Source organism: Aphelocoma coerulescens, chromosome 20 (genome assembly GCF_041296385.1).
Source record: "Aphelocoma coerulescens isolate FSJ_1873_10779 chromosome 20, UR_Acoe_1.0, whole genome shotgun sequence".
NCBI lineage: Eukaryota > Metazoa > Chordata > Aves > Passeriformes > Corvidae > Aphelocoma > Aphelocoma coerulescens.
Genome location: NC_091033.1, coordinates 8617905 through 8632857, shown reverse-complemented (window position 1 = coordinate 8632857; position 14953 = coordinate 8617905). Strand labels below are relative to the sequence as shown.

General features: G+C 63.4%; 2 protein-coding genes across 5 annotated transcripts; both read left to right on the top strand.

Moving 5' to 3' along the window:
* The first annotated feature begins 3075 nt into the window (after nucleotides 1–3075).
* On the top strand, nucleotides 3076–6014 carry SLC52A3 (solute carrier family 52 member 3). 4 transcript variants are annotated; one of them, XM_069033985.1, is made up of 4 exons: nucleotides 3076–3158; nucleotides 4045–5115; nucleotides 5358–5481; nucleotides 5601–6014. In XM_069033985.1, the coding sequence occupies exons 2-4, from the start codon at nucleotides 4088–4090 to the stop codon at nucleotides 5811–5813; spliced, it is 1365 nt and encodes a 454-aa protein (XP_068890086.1). In that variant the 5' UTR covers nucleotides 3076–3158; nucleotides 4045–4087; the 3' UTR covers nucleotides 5814–6014. The 4 variants fall into 4 exon arrangements, with proteins under 4 accessions (XP_068890086.1, XP_068890085.1, XP_068890084.1 ...); XM_069033984.1 differs by having other exon boundaries at nucleotides 3084–3308; XM_069033983.1 differs by lacking the exon at nucleotides 3076–3158 and adding an exon at nucleotides 3328–3466.
* Nucleotides 6015–9644: 3630 nt separating this feature from the next.
* SCRT2 (scratch family transcriptional repressor 2) lies at nucleotides 9645–14601 on the top strand. Its single transcript, XM_069034256.1, has 2 exons — nucleotides 9645–9768; nucleotides 11872–14601. The coding sequence occupies exons 1-2, from the start codon at nucleotides 9645–9647 to the stop codon at nucleotides 12576–12578; spliced, it is 831 nt and encodes a 276-aa protein (XP_068890357.1). The 3' UTR covers nucleotides 12579–14601.
* Nucleotides 14602–14953: the final 352 nt, after the last annotated feature.

Here is a 14953-nt window from a genome sequence, read left to right as displayed (position 1 = left end):
CAGCTTTTATACTTTTTTTTTTTACTTAATGTGCACAGTATACTTTCCTAACCTTCATATTGCAACATATTTTCTAATCACAGGATTATGTCAGCCCTTGTAGCACACGCGAGGCTCCTGAACGAGGTGGTCGTCAGCCTCCTGGTGGTCGTTTTTGATGAAGGCTCATAAGTCTTCCTCGGGCTTGAAGTTTTCACCCCTGTTCCCTGCGCATGTTCTGTAACATTGTCTGCTCAAATAGCCAGTGGTTAGGTTTTTACAGTTAGCTTGTTCGGCTAAATTTGCTGATTACTAAAAAGCGCTTCATTCACACACCCTGTTACAAAGTAACTCCTTCTTTCTGCATAGCTGCAGGTTTTTGCATAGCTCAAGCATTATCTTGTTGCCTCGGCATCAATGCTAAATGAAGGTGCCAATGAGCAAAAAATACACTGAGAGGTGAATTCCCTCCCTGGAAGTGCTGGGCGGAGGCAGCTACGGGTGCCTGGCAACACCTGCCAAGCCGCGGGGCTGGGGCTCTGCAGTGTGGGCACCCCCACGCAGACAGGTCCCCAACCCCTTCATGTTGGGTGTTAACTCCTGGTGTTTTATTCCAGCCCGTTGCCGCGCCCTGACCCAGGACAAGCCACCACCTCCTCCTGCCTCAGTTTCCCCAGCGAGAGCTCTACGGAGCCGCTCTAGAAGGAACATGGGGATGGAATGGGGAGGCACCTGCTGCACCAAGCATCATCCCCACTCCCTGTGGGCAGAGGGAATGATGCTGCCTGCACTCGGATCTTCACACTCGGTCTCTGCTCAGGGATCCAGGAGCCAGGGAGGTGACAGATGGGGACATGCCGGGCACGAGGCCTTTGTCTGGCCGGTGGTGGCGGCAGCACAGACCCACAGATGGTGGCTGCCGTGGGGCCGTGGCCACAGCCCATGGCCAGGCGAACACTGGGCCCTGGGGATCCAGCCCTTTTGTTGGAGTCTCACCTCCGGCAGCGGCCCCTTCCCGGCTGCCCCCCACCAGCCTTTCAACTTTCAACTTGACCTGCTCCTTTCACATGGAAATGGAATGCAAATGGGGCTGGGGCTGCCAGGGTCCAGGCTGAGACCCGCCAGCCGGTCCCCAAGTCTGGGGGTCATAGCCTCTCAAATAAGGTGGCCAGTAGTCCCTGGAGTGAGGGGGTCGCTTTGTCCCCCAGCAATGGAGCAGCAGCCACCCTCTGCCCAGGCAGACAATCCCCACTGCTCACACATAGAAGATATTAGGGGATGGGTCTCGCCAGGGCTGAGTTCAAGGACAGACCCCTGCTCTTCTGAGCTGCCACTCCTTCCATGCCTTCCCACCACCCTGTCACCCCTGTAGCATGGGCAGTGTGCCCACCCTGGGGATCCCTGCTGCACCCCCCAGCCTGCACTGGCTGCGGTTGGGATGGGGTCCCCAGCCCTGGCTGGATGAGGAGGGGGCTTCCTGGAGGGATGGTCATCACAGCCCAGCAAAGTCCTGCAGGCAGGGACCACTCGGCTACCAAATGTTGCCATCTGCCTCCGGGGCCTGCGCTTGCATCTGCCGAGGGTGCGGAGGGGCGAGGGGCCGGGGGGCCGGGAGCTCAGCTGGGGGGGCAGGCAGGGGGCGGAGAAGGCACAGGCAGGGCAGGCAGCGCGCGTCGGGTGGATTTGGGTGAGTAGTGTGAAGGGGCAGCACGGGGGTCCCACACCCAGCACCCCCTCAAACTGCCTCTGCCCCATAGCCATTCGCCCCCGGGAAGGGTCTCACTGCCGGCTGAGCCACCTCTTTGTGCTGACAAATTAAACACAGGACAGTTGCCGTCCCCTCCCTGTCTCCATCCCCATGGACACACAGTGACCTCAGCTGCCCCGGGCTCACTCCAAGCCCCCTGCCCCTGGTTTCCCCCCAGCACCTTGGACCTGTTCCCCACCTTCCAGGTCCCCTGGGGTCCTGTACCGGTTTGACTGGGACAGAGATAATTTTGCCCATAGGAGCCAGCGTGGGACTGTTTTGGAGTTTTGCTGAAAGCAGTGCTAACCCAGGAGTGTTTGATCATGGCTGAGCCATGCTCACAGAGCCCCAAGGACTTTTCTGCTTCCCCACCAGCGAGTGAGAGCGCTGGGGGTGCATAGAAATTGGGAGGGGACTTGGATGGGACAGCTCTGCCCCCCCCCCCCCCAGCAATATCCTGGACTGTAGGACATCCTTGCTTTTCCTATTAAACAGACTTTATCTCAATCCGTCAGTTTTGTCCCTTTTACCACTTTATCTTTTCCCATTTTCTCCCCCATCCCACGGGGTGTGCGTGTGTGTGAGTGAGCAGCTGCGGGTGGCTGAGCTGCCTGCTGGGGTTAAATCACAGCGGTACCTCAAACTGTGACCATCCCCCGCCACGGTCACCCAGCGTCCCTGCAGCCCCAGGGACAAGGGACACTCTTGTCCCCACTGCACCCAACGGTCCTGGCTGCCGCGGGTGCTCCCACAGGCGCAGGACAGGGTGGAGGGGCAGGCTGTATTCCCCCGAGGGACAGGGACGAGCACTGCAGGCAGGTAGGACAGGGAAGCAGGCAGGGAAGCAGACGGGAAGAAGGCAGCCCCAAGTTTTGCTGGGTTGCAGCCCGCTCTCCCAGCGACACCCGGTGGGTGCTGGCGGAAGAGCTGCCATGAGGCATCCTGGGGCGGGGGGTCCTGGGTTGGGAGGGGGGGGTTGCTGCTGGGGGTGACCTGGGGTCTGTCTCCTCAGCCGTGTCACCTCCCGACCGGTGCAAGTGGCTCATCCGCTGGCTCACGGCTTGGTCCCCGCGGTGTCCCAAGGTGGGACAGCTGCCACATTCGGAGGTTCCCCAGCGGCCCGTGCCAACCCATTGACCCCGCAGAGATCCTGATGGGGACAGGAACCGCCACCGGGTGACACTTGCACCTGCAAGAAGAGTCTGTGATAGGTGGGACGCAGTTCAGGCGGGGACAAGGACAAAGTCCAGGACACCGCCAAGAATAATAACCCCCCTGAGCTGGGGACTCTGCCAGCTGGGACCAAAGACGAGGAGCAGAGCAGGCTATCACCCGTACGCATCCGGAGGTGGTGACGTGCTCGCCTCACGTCACTGCTGCAGCAGCCAGGAGTGGCTCCAGCCCGCGTGGTGCTGCCTGTCCCCAAAGCGCAGTGAGTTCCCCTTGGGAGATTGCCGAGGGACCGGTCAGACCGGAGCCCGTTTCCTTCCTGGTTCCTGCTCCAACCCCGATGCCTCCCCGCAGGGCCGGGGCCGGGACCATCAGCGGGTTGTTGCGCCCGCCAGGCTCAGCCCCGTGAGACGTGAGTTTCCTCTGGCGGCCTCAACGCCCCGGGAGAGGGCTGGAGACGGCTCCGCGGGGTTGCAGGGACACGGAACGTAGGGACGTCAGAGTTCTTCCCAGGGGCGGGATGAGAGTGGGCAAGGGAGGTGTCTGGATCCCAGCTGACTCAGCTGACTGGTACGAGCCGAGGCTGGGCTGCAGGATGGGCTGCTGGGGCCTGTCTCCCGCGGCCACCGGGGCGTGTCGGGATCGCGCGGGTCCTGACTGGGAGGGGACGGGCGCTGCGTCGTCCTGCCCTGCAGATGCAGTGGGAGGTACGAGGCGTCCATTCCCAGCAGAGCAGCTGCCCAGGACACTCAGCCCCCAGGTGAGAGCCCTCTTCACCCTGCACCCGGCTGTGCCGAGCCCTTCCAGGCTGCACCGAGCTGCAACGTGAGCTGGCACAGGTTCAATGCCCTCCTGGGTACCGCACTTGCTGCTCCCAAGCCCCAGCCCTCCGGGATGAGACCAGGTGGAGCTCATCAGGATCCACACCCAGGGCAGGAGGGCACCCTGTCGTCACTTGAAGGGGGCAGAGGGGTCCACAGGACTTGCAGAGGGCAAAGTGGGGATGGGCTGGGCTGTGGGCCCCACACCCCCACAGAATGTAGGAGGGAAGCTGTTCTACCAATGCAGGCAGTCGTCATGGGAGGACAGGGCCAGGATCTGGAAGGGTCAGATCTCACCTCACCACTCATCAAAGTCTCTCCCCACAGCACAGCAGCGTCACTCCCAGGCCCAGGCACCCAGCCCTGTGCCATGGCACTTCTCACCCACCTTCTGGCCTGTGCCTTTGGCATGGGCTCCTGGGTGGCCATCAACGGGCTGTGGGTGGAGGTGCCACTGCTGGTGACGGTGCTGCCAGAGCAGTGGTACCTGCCCTCGTACATCACCATCATCATCCAGATGGCCAACGTGGGACCACTCTTCGTCACCCTCATGAATCGTTTTCGGCCTGGCTTGCTGAAGGAGGTGGCTGTTATCTATGCAATTGTGTCCGTGGGTGTCATGGCCTGCTTGCTCCTGGCTTTCCTCTGGAACCACACGTCCCTCATTTCCGGGACATCCCACAGCATCCCCTTCCTAGTCCTTACCTTCTTCCTGGCCCTGGTGGACTGCACCTCCTCCGTCACCTTCCTGCCCTTCATGATGCAGCTGCAGCCCCAGTACACATCCACCTTCTTCATAGGAGAAGGGCTCAGTGGGCTGATCCCTGCTCTCATTGCCCTGGGCCAGGGCTCTGGTATCTCCAGCTGCACCAATGTCAGCTACGAGGTCAACATCACCACCGGCAATGAGACCATGGAGAGCACCATTTTCCATCTGGAGTCACGCTACCTCCCACCCAAGTTCTCCACCCTCATCTTTTTCCTGCTCATGACTGCAATGATGCTGACCTGCTTGCTGGCCTTCTTCTTCCTCACCCGGCAGCCCAAGGTGTGGGAGCTCTCTAAGCAGCACCTCTTTTCCAGCAACATCGTGCTGAACTCATTTGACCAGGTCCTTCACGAGGGACCTGACTTGCAGCTGAACAGAGGCTGCTCATGCTCAAAGGATCTCAAGGGACCTGGGGACATCCTGCCGCAGAAGTTCTCCTACTCCTTAACCAAGCTCACCCTCATCTACCTCCTCATCACCTGGGTGAGTGCCCTGACGAATGGGGTCCTGCCATCTGTGCAGTCCTACTCCTGCCTGCCCTATGGACACACCACCTATCACCTGGCAGCCACGCTCAGCTCCATGGCCAACCCCCTCGCCTGCATCGTGGCCATGCTCCTGCCCAGCAGGTGGGTTGTAGGGTCCTGGGGGTTGCAGCAGGGTGCACACCAGGGGCTTCTGCCGTTAAGAGTGGCCCCTACTTTGCAAGAGTTGGGGGTGGGAGGGGGTCTGTGGGGTGCCCATGCCCTGGCAGCACAGACACCCCAGGAAAGGAGGATGGAGCCAGCAAGGAGCTGGAATGTGCTGCGTGCCTGTGCTGTTCACCAGGGACAGGTAGTGTTCTCCAGTGACACTTGCATGTCCCTTGCAGGTCCCTGACCCTGATGGGCATCCTCACCATGGCAGGGACAGGCTTTGGTGCCTACAACATGGCCATTGCGGTGATGAGTCCCTGCCCACTCCTCCAGCAGTCCCAGTGGGGCGATGCCATCATCGTAAGTTACGGTGTCCCTCTCACTCAGGGAGGTCTTTGACACCACACCTGGACCTGACCTCACCTGTCCCCACAGTGGAGATCCCCCAGCCCTGACCACTCTCTCATCTGTGCCACCAGGTCCTCTCTTGGGTGCTGTTCACTGGGACGCTCTCCTACGTGAAGGCAATGGCCGGGGTGATCCTGCGGAGCCGCAGCCACAGCGCACTGGTGTGGTACGGGGTGCTGGAGCAGCTGGGCTCCCTCCTCGGGGCACTGCTCATGTTCCCCCTTGTCAATGTCTACAGCCTTTTCAAATCTGCTGACTACTGCAGCCTGCAGTGCCCAGCATGAGTGGGGTGGGCACCCCAAGACTGCTGCTCTTGCCAGCATGAACTCCCAAAATCAGTGAGGCTGGCTGGCATGGAAGCAGCAGTGGGACCAGGATGGTCTGGGACCAGCTCCCTGATGGGCTCTGCCAGGGAGCAGCATCTCCGGGGCTTTGTCCCACAGATTGTTCCCATCATGTGAAAGCAATAGAAGGTGTTTTACTCAGCTCTCTGCCTCCCTGCTGCCCGCACCCTCCATACACCAGTGCCCCCCACCTGGGTACCTCTCAACTGGGGCCGTGTCCTATCCCTTCCCCTGGGGGATCTGGCACCGTTTGGCATCGTGCCCTAAAGCCCCCCTGGACTCTGTGGGTGGGCACAGCCCCAGCTGCACCCGGCAGCACCGGTGGCGTTCCCGGCCCTGTGCTGTGGCAGCTGCCCCCAGACAGGGGGTTTGCAGCCAGCTGGGGGGAGTGGGGACAAAGGTGGCCGTGGGGAGGGGGATGGTGGGGGGACACGGGACATTCACAAGGCCCCCAATAGCAGCTGGGGAAACTGAGGCACAGTGGGACTGGAGGGACATGCATGATATTTGCCACCCTCTGCTGTGGTCCCATCTGTGCTTTCTGCTCCCTCCCCACAGCCGTGTGCCCCCTGCACCCCATCTCAGCCCTGCTGCACCCTGAGACGCGCAGAGCTGGGGAGGGACCACAGCAGAGCCCCGCACCAGAGCAGTGTGGGCACAATGCCCACGGCAGGGGTGGCACAGCACCAGTGCCAGGGCTGGGCCACCTGGTACCCAACTGTGCCCTAGCCATGCCAGCCAGGGCGGGGGCCAAGTGGGCACTGGGGCATGGCAAGCACGGGAGGTCAGGACAGCGGCAGCCCCGGGGTGGGACAGCACCCGTGCCCTGCACGCGCCTGCGCCCCTTCCCTGGGGCACAAGGCAGCCGGGCCTTTGTCCCCGGCCCTTTGTCTGTCATCTGCTCCCTGCGCCGGCAGCAGCACCAGACCACGGATTGGAGCCACTTCGGGGCTCCGGCTGCGACCCGGGCGCCTCTGGGAAGGACGCAGTTGGAATACCTAATGGCCAGCAGCCCCCCAAGCCGGCAGTGGTGGGGGTCCTGCAGCTGAGGCAGCAGAGAGGGCAGGAGTGAGGGCTCTGCCCCCCGGCACTAGTGGGCATCCTCTGGCAGATCCTGGCTGACCCCACAGCCTGTGTCCAGGGTCCATGAAGGATGGGGGAGATGAGGACCAGTGAGAGATGTGGGGGCACCGCGGGGCAGCTTGTCTCATTCCAGTAGCACGATGTGTCCGTTGTGGGTAGACTGGGAGCTGAAGTAGGGACCTGACCTCTCTTCCCCTGCCCCCCAAGAGGATGATCCTGCCTTTGAGAGCCCCCAAAACCCCACCTTTGAGAGCCCCCAAAACCCCTCACCCACGTTACCCCCCCAGCCCCCTCTCTCTTGTCAGAGAAACAATTGCCTCCGATGGGAATTATTTCCATACAGCTGCTCAGGAAGGCACAAACCGGGTGGAGGAAGGCTGAGCCTTTCTTCTGGCGCTGCTCCCCCTCCCCACAGTGGTGGGGGCAGGTTTGGGGGGGCCCAGGCGCTGCCGTCAGCGCTATCAGCTCGGCAGGGCTGGCTGCGGTTATTACCATACATTATCGCAGTCCCCTGCCTCCAAAAGGAGCCGGGGCTGCTCCCCCCTCCCAGCCCTCCCTCCTCCTGCCTTTTACACTTAATTACCTCCCTTATTACACCGCAGCCTGGAGAGAGACAAAATCCCAGGGCAGCGGGCGGGCAGGCAGCAGGCAGTGGGCAGGCAGCGGGCAGGCAGCGGGCAGCGGGCAGCGGGCAGGCAGGCCCAACTAGGGCGTAAGTAATCGCCCGTTCTGCAAACGTGCCTTCCAGGAGAGAACAGGCACACGCACGGATAAATAAATCAGGGAGCGGAGGCCGGGAGCCCAGTGTGTGTGTGGGATGCCGAGAGCAGCCCGGCAGGCAATGTCCCCTCGGGGCCGCAGCCCTCCGGGAAAGGTGACCTTGAACTTGGCAGAGCCTTGACGTCAGGGAAGTGCTGCAGGGACAGATGGGGCTCGTGGTGCTGCCGGCAATCCCTGGCCGAGCGCTGTGGGAGCAAGTGGAGAGACCCCAGACTACACGGGGAGCAGCCCTGGGATCCTGTAGGATGTGGAATGCTGTGGATATGGGATGTTCTGGGATGGGGGATGCTGTGAGCTGTGTGATACACTGAGCTGTGTGATCCTGTGAGATGCTGTGGGATATCAGACACTGTGGGATGCCGTGGCCTGTGGGATGCTCTAGGCTGTGGAATGATGTGGGCTGTGAAATGCCCTGGGCTACAGGATACTGTGGGATGCTGTGGGATGCCCTGGGCTGTGGGATACCGCACAAAGCAGTGAGCAGGGGCACTGCGATGCAGGGCTGGCTCCAGACGTGGCTCTGGGCACGACTGAAGGAGCAGACACGGCTGGGGGCAGGCAGACCCGTGGTGCTGCCTGTGGGAGTGCTGCTTTTGGTCCCCAGACTAAGTGCCACGTCCCCGGCCAAAGGGGCCAGTGTGCCCAGGGCTGCCCTGTGCCAGCTGTGCTCTGCCTGCAGTGACAGCTGAGGAACCATCCTTATTAAGTGCTGCAACACTCTCGGCATTGCACAAGGTTCAGGGAGAGCAGGGCCAGCTGCCAGCCAGGTCCCCGTGTCACCCACTGGCCCTCAGATGGCACAACTCCGGCCTTCAGATGGCACAACTGCAGGGAAAAGCAGCCCCGGACCACCGGCTGCCTGCAGCGGAGTGCAGAGAGGAGGGAGGGGAGTGGGAGTGGGGGCTCCAGTGAGACGAGGGGGGAGCAAGAGTGGGGGCTCTGGCGGGGAACAATGAACTGCCACGAGCCTGGCTATTGTTGTGGTTCCAAAGGTCACTGTGTTTCCTGGGGACTGGGAGTGGGACAGGGATATGGGAAAGGGAGAGAAGGTGGGAAAAGAGGGATGGGAACAGTGAGCAGGGATGGGGACAAGACAGAGGTGGGACAGAGATGAGGGCAGGGAAGAGGGAAAAGGGTTGAGGACAGAGAAAAAGGTACAGGAGAAGGGAAAGAGAAAGGGGACAGTGGAAAGGGACTGTGGACAGAGATGAGAACAGGGAAGAAGGGTGAGAATGGGAACAGGGATGGGAACACGGAGCAAGGACAAGGAGAGGAGAAAGGGACAAGAAGCAGGAACAGGGACAGGGATGGAGACAAGGGACAGGGGACAGGAATGGGGACGGGGGACAGGGATGGGGACAGGGATGGGGATGAAGACTCCCGCCCGGCAGACCCATCCTTCCCTGGCCCCCGGGACTGGCGGCAGGGAGACAAAGGCGGTGGGAGGCAGAGGCATGTCCCCCCCCCCTCCCGTTCTCCCCCCCGTCCCCCTGTGTCCCCATTGTCCGTGGCCGGGGTGGGGGGAGGAACCAGGGGGAGGGACCAGGGACCCCACAGTGTCGTGATGCCCGGGGCACCCCGCGCTGCCGGCGGCTCGGGGGGCTCTGGGGGGGCTCCGGGCGCGGCCGGGCGAAGCGGCCCCCTCCCCCCCCGACCGCCTGCCTTCCTCCTCCTCCCCCTCTTCCCCTCCTCCTTCTCTTCCTCCTCCTCCTCCTCCTCCTCCTCCTTCTCCTCCTCCTCGCCGCCCTGCCGCCTCCCCGCCCCTCGCACTCGCCTCCCCGCGCCTCTCCGTGCGCACCGCCGGGGCCGAGCGCCGGGGCGGGGGGGGGCCGGGGCCGGGGCCGGTGCGGGGGCCGGGGCCGGTGGCGGTGCCGGTACCGGAGGTGTCCAGCGCTGCCCGGCCCCGCCATGCCCCGCTCCTTCCTGGTGAAGAAGCTGAAAGCGGAGGCGTTCCCGGCCGCCGGGGCCCCCGCGCCCCCCTACGCCCCGCTGGAGCCCCCCTACGCGCTGCCCGGCCCCGCCGCCGGCGATGGTGAGTGCGGGGCCGGGGGTCCGAAGGGGCCCCCCCGCCGCTATTGTCTCTGCGCCCGGCGGGGCACCGGGGGAACGCGGGGCAGGACGGGGCGGGGGTCCCCGCGTTGTGTCCCGCGGCGGGCGAGGGGTGCGGGGTGGGGTGTGTCATCCCTCGTCGCCGTCTTGTCCCCCTCTCCGGGGCCACCGGCCGCTGCCGAAGTTGGTCCTTGGGGAAACCTCTCCTGCGTGACAGCGTCAGCCCCGTGGGCAGCCCCGAGTGTCCCCCGCCCTTGGGGCACCGAGGTGGGCTCCTTCCCACGACAGCTTGGGGGGGTACGAAGCAACCGGTCTGGGGGGCGGCGGGGGGCGGCGGGGGGCGGCAGCCTCGCCGTGCCGGCGGGTTTCATTGTTCGCAGCGGTGCCCCGAGCCCCCCTGGGAGCGCGGGGGAGGCCGGCGCCCTCCGGGGCACGGGGAGCGAGGCAGAGGGGAGAATAGGGGGTACCCCCAGCAGCGGGAGATGTGCAAAGGGCTGGATTGGGGGTGGCCGTGGTCCTTGGAATCCCGTCCTGCAGGGGAACACTGGGGTGGGCTCGGAGTTCCCGGAGCTTGGCACAGCCCCGCAACGGGGCAGCCCAGGCACCTGCTCAGAAACAGGGGCTGGCCGTGGATTGAGGGGGTCTGTTGCATAGACTGGGGACTCCTGGCTGCTCGTGGATTGGGAGACGGAGCTGGATGCGGGAATGGGCCTGATCCAGCCATGAACAAGCTAACATCGTCCAGCCGCTGCGGTGCTTGTCCCCGCTTTTCTAGTGCTCCCCAGCCCTTGGTGGGCTTTCCCTGCCAGGGGCCGGGGTGCAAAGCCCGTCTGGCCTGAGGGTCCTCTGCTCCCCCCCCATCAACCAAGAGCCGGTGGGGGAGGGATGTGCTGCAGCTGGGCAGAAGCTGCCGACGCTGCTCTCCTGGAAATAACCTTGCTGCATGCTCGGAGGCAGCGTGAGAAATTGCTGAGCAGAGCGCTTTCTGCACAGCCCGCGCTGTCAGCACGGCGCGGGGAACGGGGGGGCCCGGCTCTGCCCCCGCCATGCAGCCCCCTCCCCACCGTGGGCATCCCTGGCCACTACGGGACAAACGGCAGCGGTTGCTTGCCAAGGGGTCCTGTGGGTGCTGCCGGGGGGTGTGGATTTAGGGGATGCTCGGCCGCAGCTGCAGTGGGGTGGGACACTGACCCCAGGCCCCCGCCAGCCCCTCTGTCATCATCGGTGGGGATGAGGCCTCTGAAGCAGCTTGCAAAGACCAGTGTTCACAAGGCAGGGGATTGCTGGGACCAGTTTTGGGGTCTTGAGTGCCAGCATGTCCCCAGGATTGCTGGCCCGGTGGGAAGGGGGCTGCACTGCTGCTCCTGCAGTGACCTTTGTGTGACAGCACAGAGGGACCATGATGCCAACGCAGCGCCCACTCTGACACAGGATGGGAGTCCCGCATACGAAGCAGGGTCATGAGCAGACTTCCACCAATGTCACATGTGTGTGACACCAGTGGAGTGGTACCCGAGCCTGGCTCCACATCTGGGGGGCTGTAGGTACGCAGTTTGGCAGGAGGCCAGGGACCAGGTGCTGTTGCCCTCCTGCCACTGTCCCATTTCCAGGAATAGCCCCTGTGGGGACAGCAGAGAGGTGAGGGGCTTTCCCAGCCCCTTTGCTGAGGAAGGGGAACCTGGGGCAGCCTCATCCCGCTCATCCCGGCTGCCCACGGAGCATAGCTCATTACCGGTATGGCCCCGGTGAACAATGAGCTCCCGGCACCGACAGCTGTCTGGCGGCTAATGGCCCCCAGGGGCTGCCTGAAGCCGGGGCAAGCGCAGCTGGACGTTCTGCAGCTCCAGCCCCAGTTCCCATCCCAGGCAGCCCTGCGGGATGGGATCCATCCTGCTAACAGATGCAGACAGGAGCCAGAGCAGAGGAAGGCAGCTCTGGTGCTCAGTGGCTCAGTGGGGACAGGAACCAGTTGGGGGGGGACAACCCTGGTTCTGCACCTCCTATGGGCAATTTTGGCTCGTGGCTTTTCCTGTCCCTGGTAAGCTTGCTCTGAAGGGACAATGACCCCACTGTGTTGTCCCCACAGGGTACCTCCAGCACTGCCTGGCGCCAGCCGGCTATGACACCGACAAGAAGCAAGGTCTGCCACCACCGCCACCAGACCCAGCCTACGCACCCGGCCACGAGGAGTACAGTGATCCCGAGAGCCCCCAGTCCAGCTTTTCCGCCCGCTACTTCAATGGGGAGGCGGCAGTGACAGACAGCTACTCCATGGATGCCTTCTTCATCACGGACGGGCGGTCGCGCCGGCGCAGCGAGAGCCAGCGCCGTGGCAGCCACCGCCACTCCTGCCCCGAGTGCGGCAAGACCTACGCCACCTCCTCCAACCTCAGCCGGCACAAGCAGACCCACCGCAGCCTGGACAGCAAGATGGCGAGGAAATGCCCCACCTGCGGGAAGGCGTACGTCTCCATGCCCGCCCTGGCCATGCACGTCCTCACCCACAACCTCAAGCACAAGTGCGACGTGTGTGGCAAAGCGTTCAGCCGGCCCTGGCTGCTGCAGGGCCACATGCGGTCCCACACCGGGGAGAAGCCGTTCGGCTGCTCCCACTGCGGGAAAGCCTTCGCCGACCGCTCCAACCTGCGCGCCCACATGCAGACCCACTCCGCCTTCAAGCACTACAAGTGCAAGCAGTGCGAGAAGACCTTCGCCCTCAAGTCGTACCTCAACAAGCACTACGAGTCCGCCTGCTTCAAGGGCTCCGAACACAGCTGTGCAATAGGGAACTAGCCCCCCAACCCCTGTGGCACATCCCCATTCCCAACCTCATCCTTCTATCCAATCCCCATCCCCGTCCCCATCTCATCCAATGCCCATTCCCATTCCCTTACACATCCCACCCTGTCCCCACCCCCATCCCTATCCCATCCTGGTCCTAGTCCCTGTGCTAGCGCTCCTGCAGCTGCAGCCAGCTGGTTTGTTGCTGTGCTGAGGCTGGAGGACACATCCCCACAGACTCACTCCCCAGCTTCTCCCTGGGAGGGGGGTCCCCCACAGTGGGACCCAGTTCCTTTCCCCTGGTCCCAGAGACACCCCGCAGCCAGGCAGGTCTCTCTGCGGGGGACTCACCTCGGGACCTCTTCCAGACCCAGGAGAGACTTTCCTCCCCTAGCTTGTGACTTCCACCTCTATTTATTTAATTTATTACTATTATTTATTTAGAGCTGCTGCTTCTCTTCCCGGGGGATCCCGGGGGAGAAAAGACACTTTTCTGCTCCCCACTAGGAGCAAACCCTCCCCTTGACCCTAATCCTGATGGGACCATGGGCTGGTGCTACTGCTGGTTCGGCAGGACTGACGGCTACTGAGGCTGACGGAGGGCAGGGCTGCCAGTCACCCTTGGAGCCTGGGGTCCCTGCAGCCCACCACCCAGGGCCCCCTGCTGCCCCTCTGCCCCGTGGCACAGTGTTCACCCTGGCCCTGCAGATATGCAGCCCTGGAGTCAGGGGAAGAGCCAAGGGAAAAGCGAGGGGCTTCCAGCAGAGATCCACAGGACACATCCTCCATCAGCTCCCAGCTCCCGGCTTGGCCAGGCACAACTGGCCCCTGCCATGGTGATGGGGAATAGCCCCCCAGGCAGGTGCAGCCCCCCTCCCCATGCAAATGGCTGGGCTGGCAGCTGGGCTGGAGACCCAACCCTGGGGCAGGCAGCACCCGAACCCCCCAACCACCCCCCATGTATCCCCAGCCCCTTCTCCAGCCGGCTCCCGGCTCCCTCGCCATTGCCCCCCACCTGCACTCAGGAGGAGGGGGTCAGAGTAGCTGTAAAGTTTGGGTGAGTCTATTTAAATGTTCTTATTTATATTATTTATTACTTACGCTTTTCACTATTTATTTGTCAAGACTGGCCGGGCCATGCCAGCGCTGGCTCGCAGGAGGTGGCAGAGCTGCAGCAGAGCTGCCGTGCCCAGGACACAGCCACGGTGACACGGACGGGGGACGGGACCCCGAGAGCGGACTGCGTGGCGGGCACGGAGGCAGGAGGGCACGAGCTGGCCCGGCAGCCCAGGCTCCATGTCCTGCAAGCCTCCCCCAAAGGCAAAGCCCTTCTTCTTTGTCTTCCTTGCTGCCACGGGCTCCTGCTTTGCTCCGTGCCCCGCGCCAGCCCAGTGCGGACAAACCAGCCACTCTATGCAACCTCCCGGCGGAGCGCCTCCGCACCGGCCCCGGAGCAAGCGCCGCGCACGGCATTCCGGAGCGGGGCCCGACCCACGCCTCCGCTTCCTACCTCGGGCCGCGAGCTGCCACAGCCCCGTCACCCTGTGCCGGTCCCCAACACTTCGGGACTCAGCCCGGCACCCCGCGGGGCCGCACTCGCGCGCACCCCCACACCGTCTTCCTGCGCCGTCTTCCTCCCTGCGCCGTCTTCCTCCCGCTGCCTCGGTGCCTGTGTTGGTCACGGGTTTAGTGGGGATGTCCCTGTCATGGTCCTCGCTGCCATGGCACGGTGACCACACGTCCACACCCCACAGAGGGGATGAGCATCGCCCTGGCCACGCGGGCACCCCACCGGGTTTTCCCGACGATGCCGGCGCCGTTCCGCGGAGCACGGTGTCCTGAGGCCGGCAGGCTTGGAGCACTGCGCCACTGCCCCTCTCTCCTGTAAATAGCAGATACTACAGCAATAATTTTCCGTGCATGATAGATTTTTTCTGCCAGGTTTTTTACTCGCCAGCCCCAGTATGACAAGTCTACTGAGATCCGGCCACCCGCAGTATTACTTGTAACGCAATTCAGGGATATAAAAGGGATTTCTGCCACTAACCATGTGTCTTGAGGGATTTGTGTCGGCAAGGTGGCGGGTGGTGGCACGCGAGCTGCCAGCCTGTCCATCCCACGGTGCCCTGTGCCCACGCCCACTCCTGGGCTGGAGCATCGTGGAGAGAACTGCCCCAAACAGAGGGGCAATGTCCTGGCAGCACTCTGGGAGCGGGTGGCTGAGGCACCCGGAGCATCCATTCCACGCTGCCCACGTGGCCCTGCCAGCCCCGCAGCCAGTGGGCAGCGGCCAGACCGACCCCTGCTGTGACAAGGAGGGGTTACGATGCCACCCTGCTCGTGAGAGCGCCGGGGGCTGTGAGCACGGCAGAGCGCTGACCTGGAAG

What these genes read in the sequence shown, in the direction of transcription:
- SCRT2 (XM_069034256.1), top strand. Translation starts at nt 9,645, where the DNA reads ATGCCCCGCTCCTTCCTGGTGAAGAAGCTGAAAGCGGAGGCGTTCCCG. An exon ending in CGGCCCCGCCGCCGGCGATG is followed by an intron (nt 9,769 to 11,871) that starts GTGAGTGCGGGG and finishes TTGTCCCCACAG; the next exon opens with GGTACCTCCAGCACTGCCTG.
- SLC52A3 (XM_069033982.1), top strand. Translation starts at nt 3,592, where the DNA reads ATGCAGTGGGAGGTACGAGGCGTCCATTCCCAGCAGAGCAGCTGCCCA. An exon ending in GCCATGCTCCTGCCCAGCAG is followed by an intron (nt 5,116 to 5,357) that starts GTGGGTTGTAGG and finishes TGTCCCTTGCAG; the next exon opens with GTCCCTGACCCTGATGGGCA. An exon ending in AGTGGGGCGATGCCATCATC is followed by an intron (nt 5,482 to 5,600) that starts GTAAGTTACGGT and finishes CTGTGCCACCAG; the next exon opens with GTCCTCTCTTGGGTGCTGTT.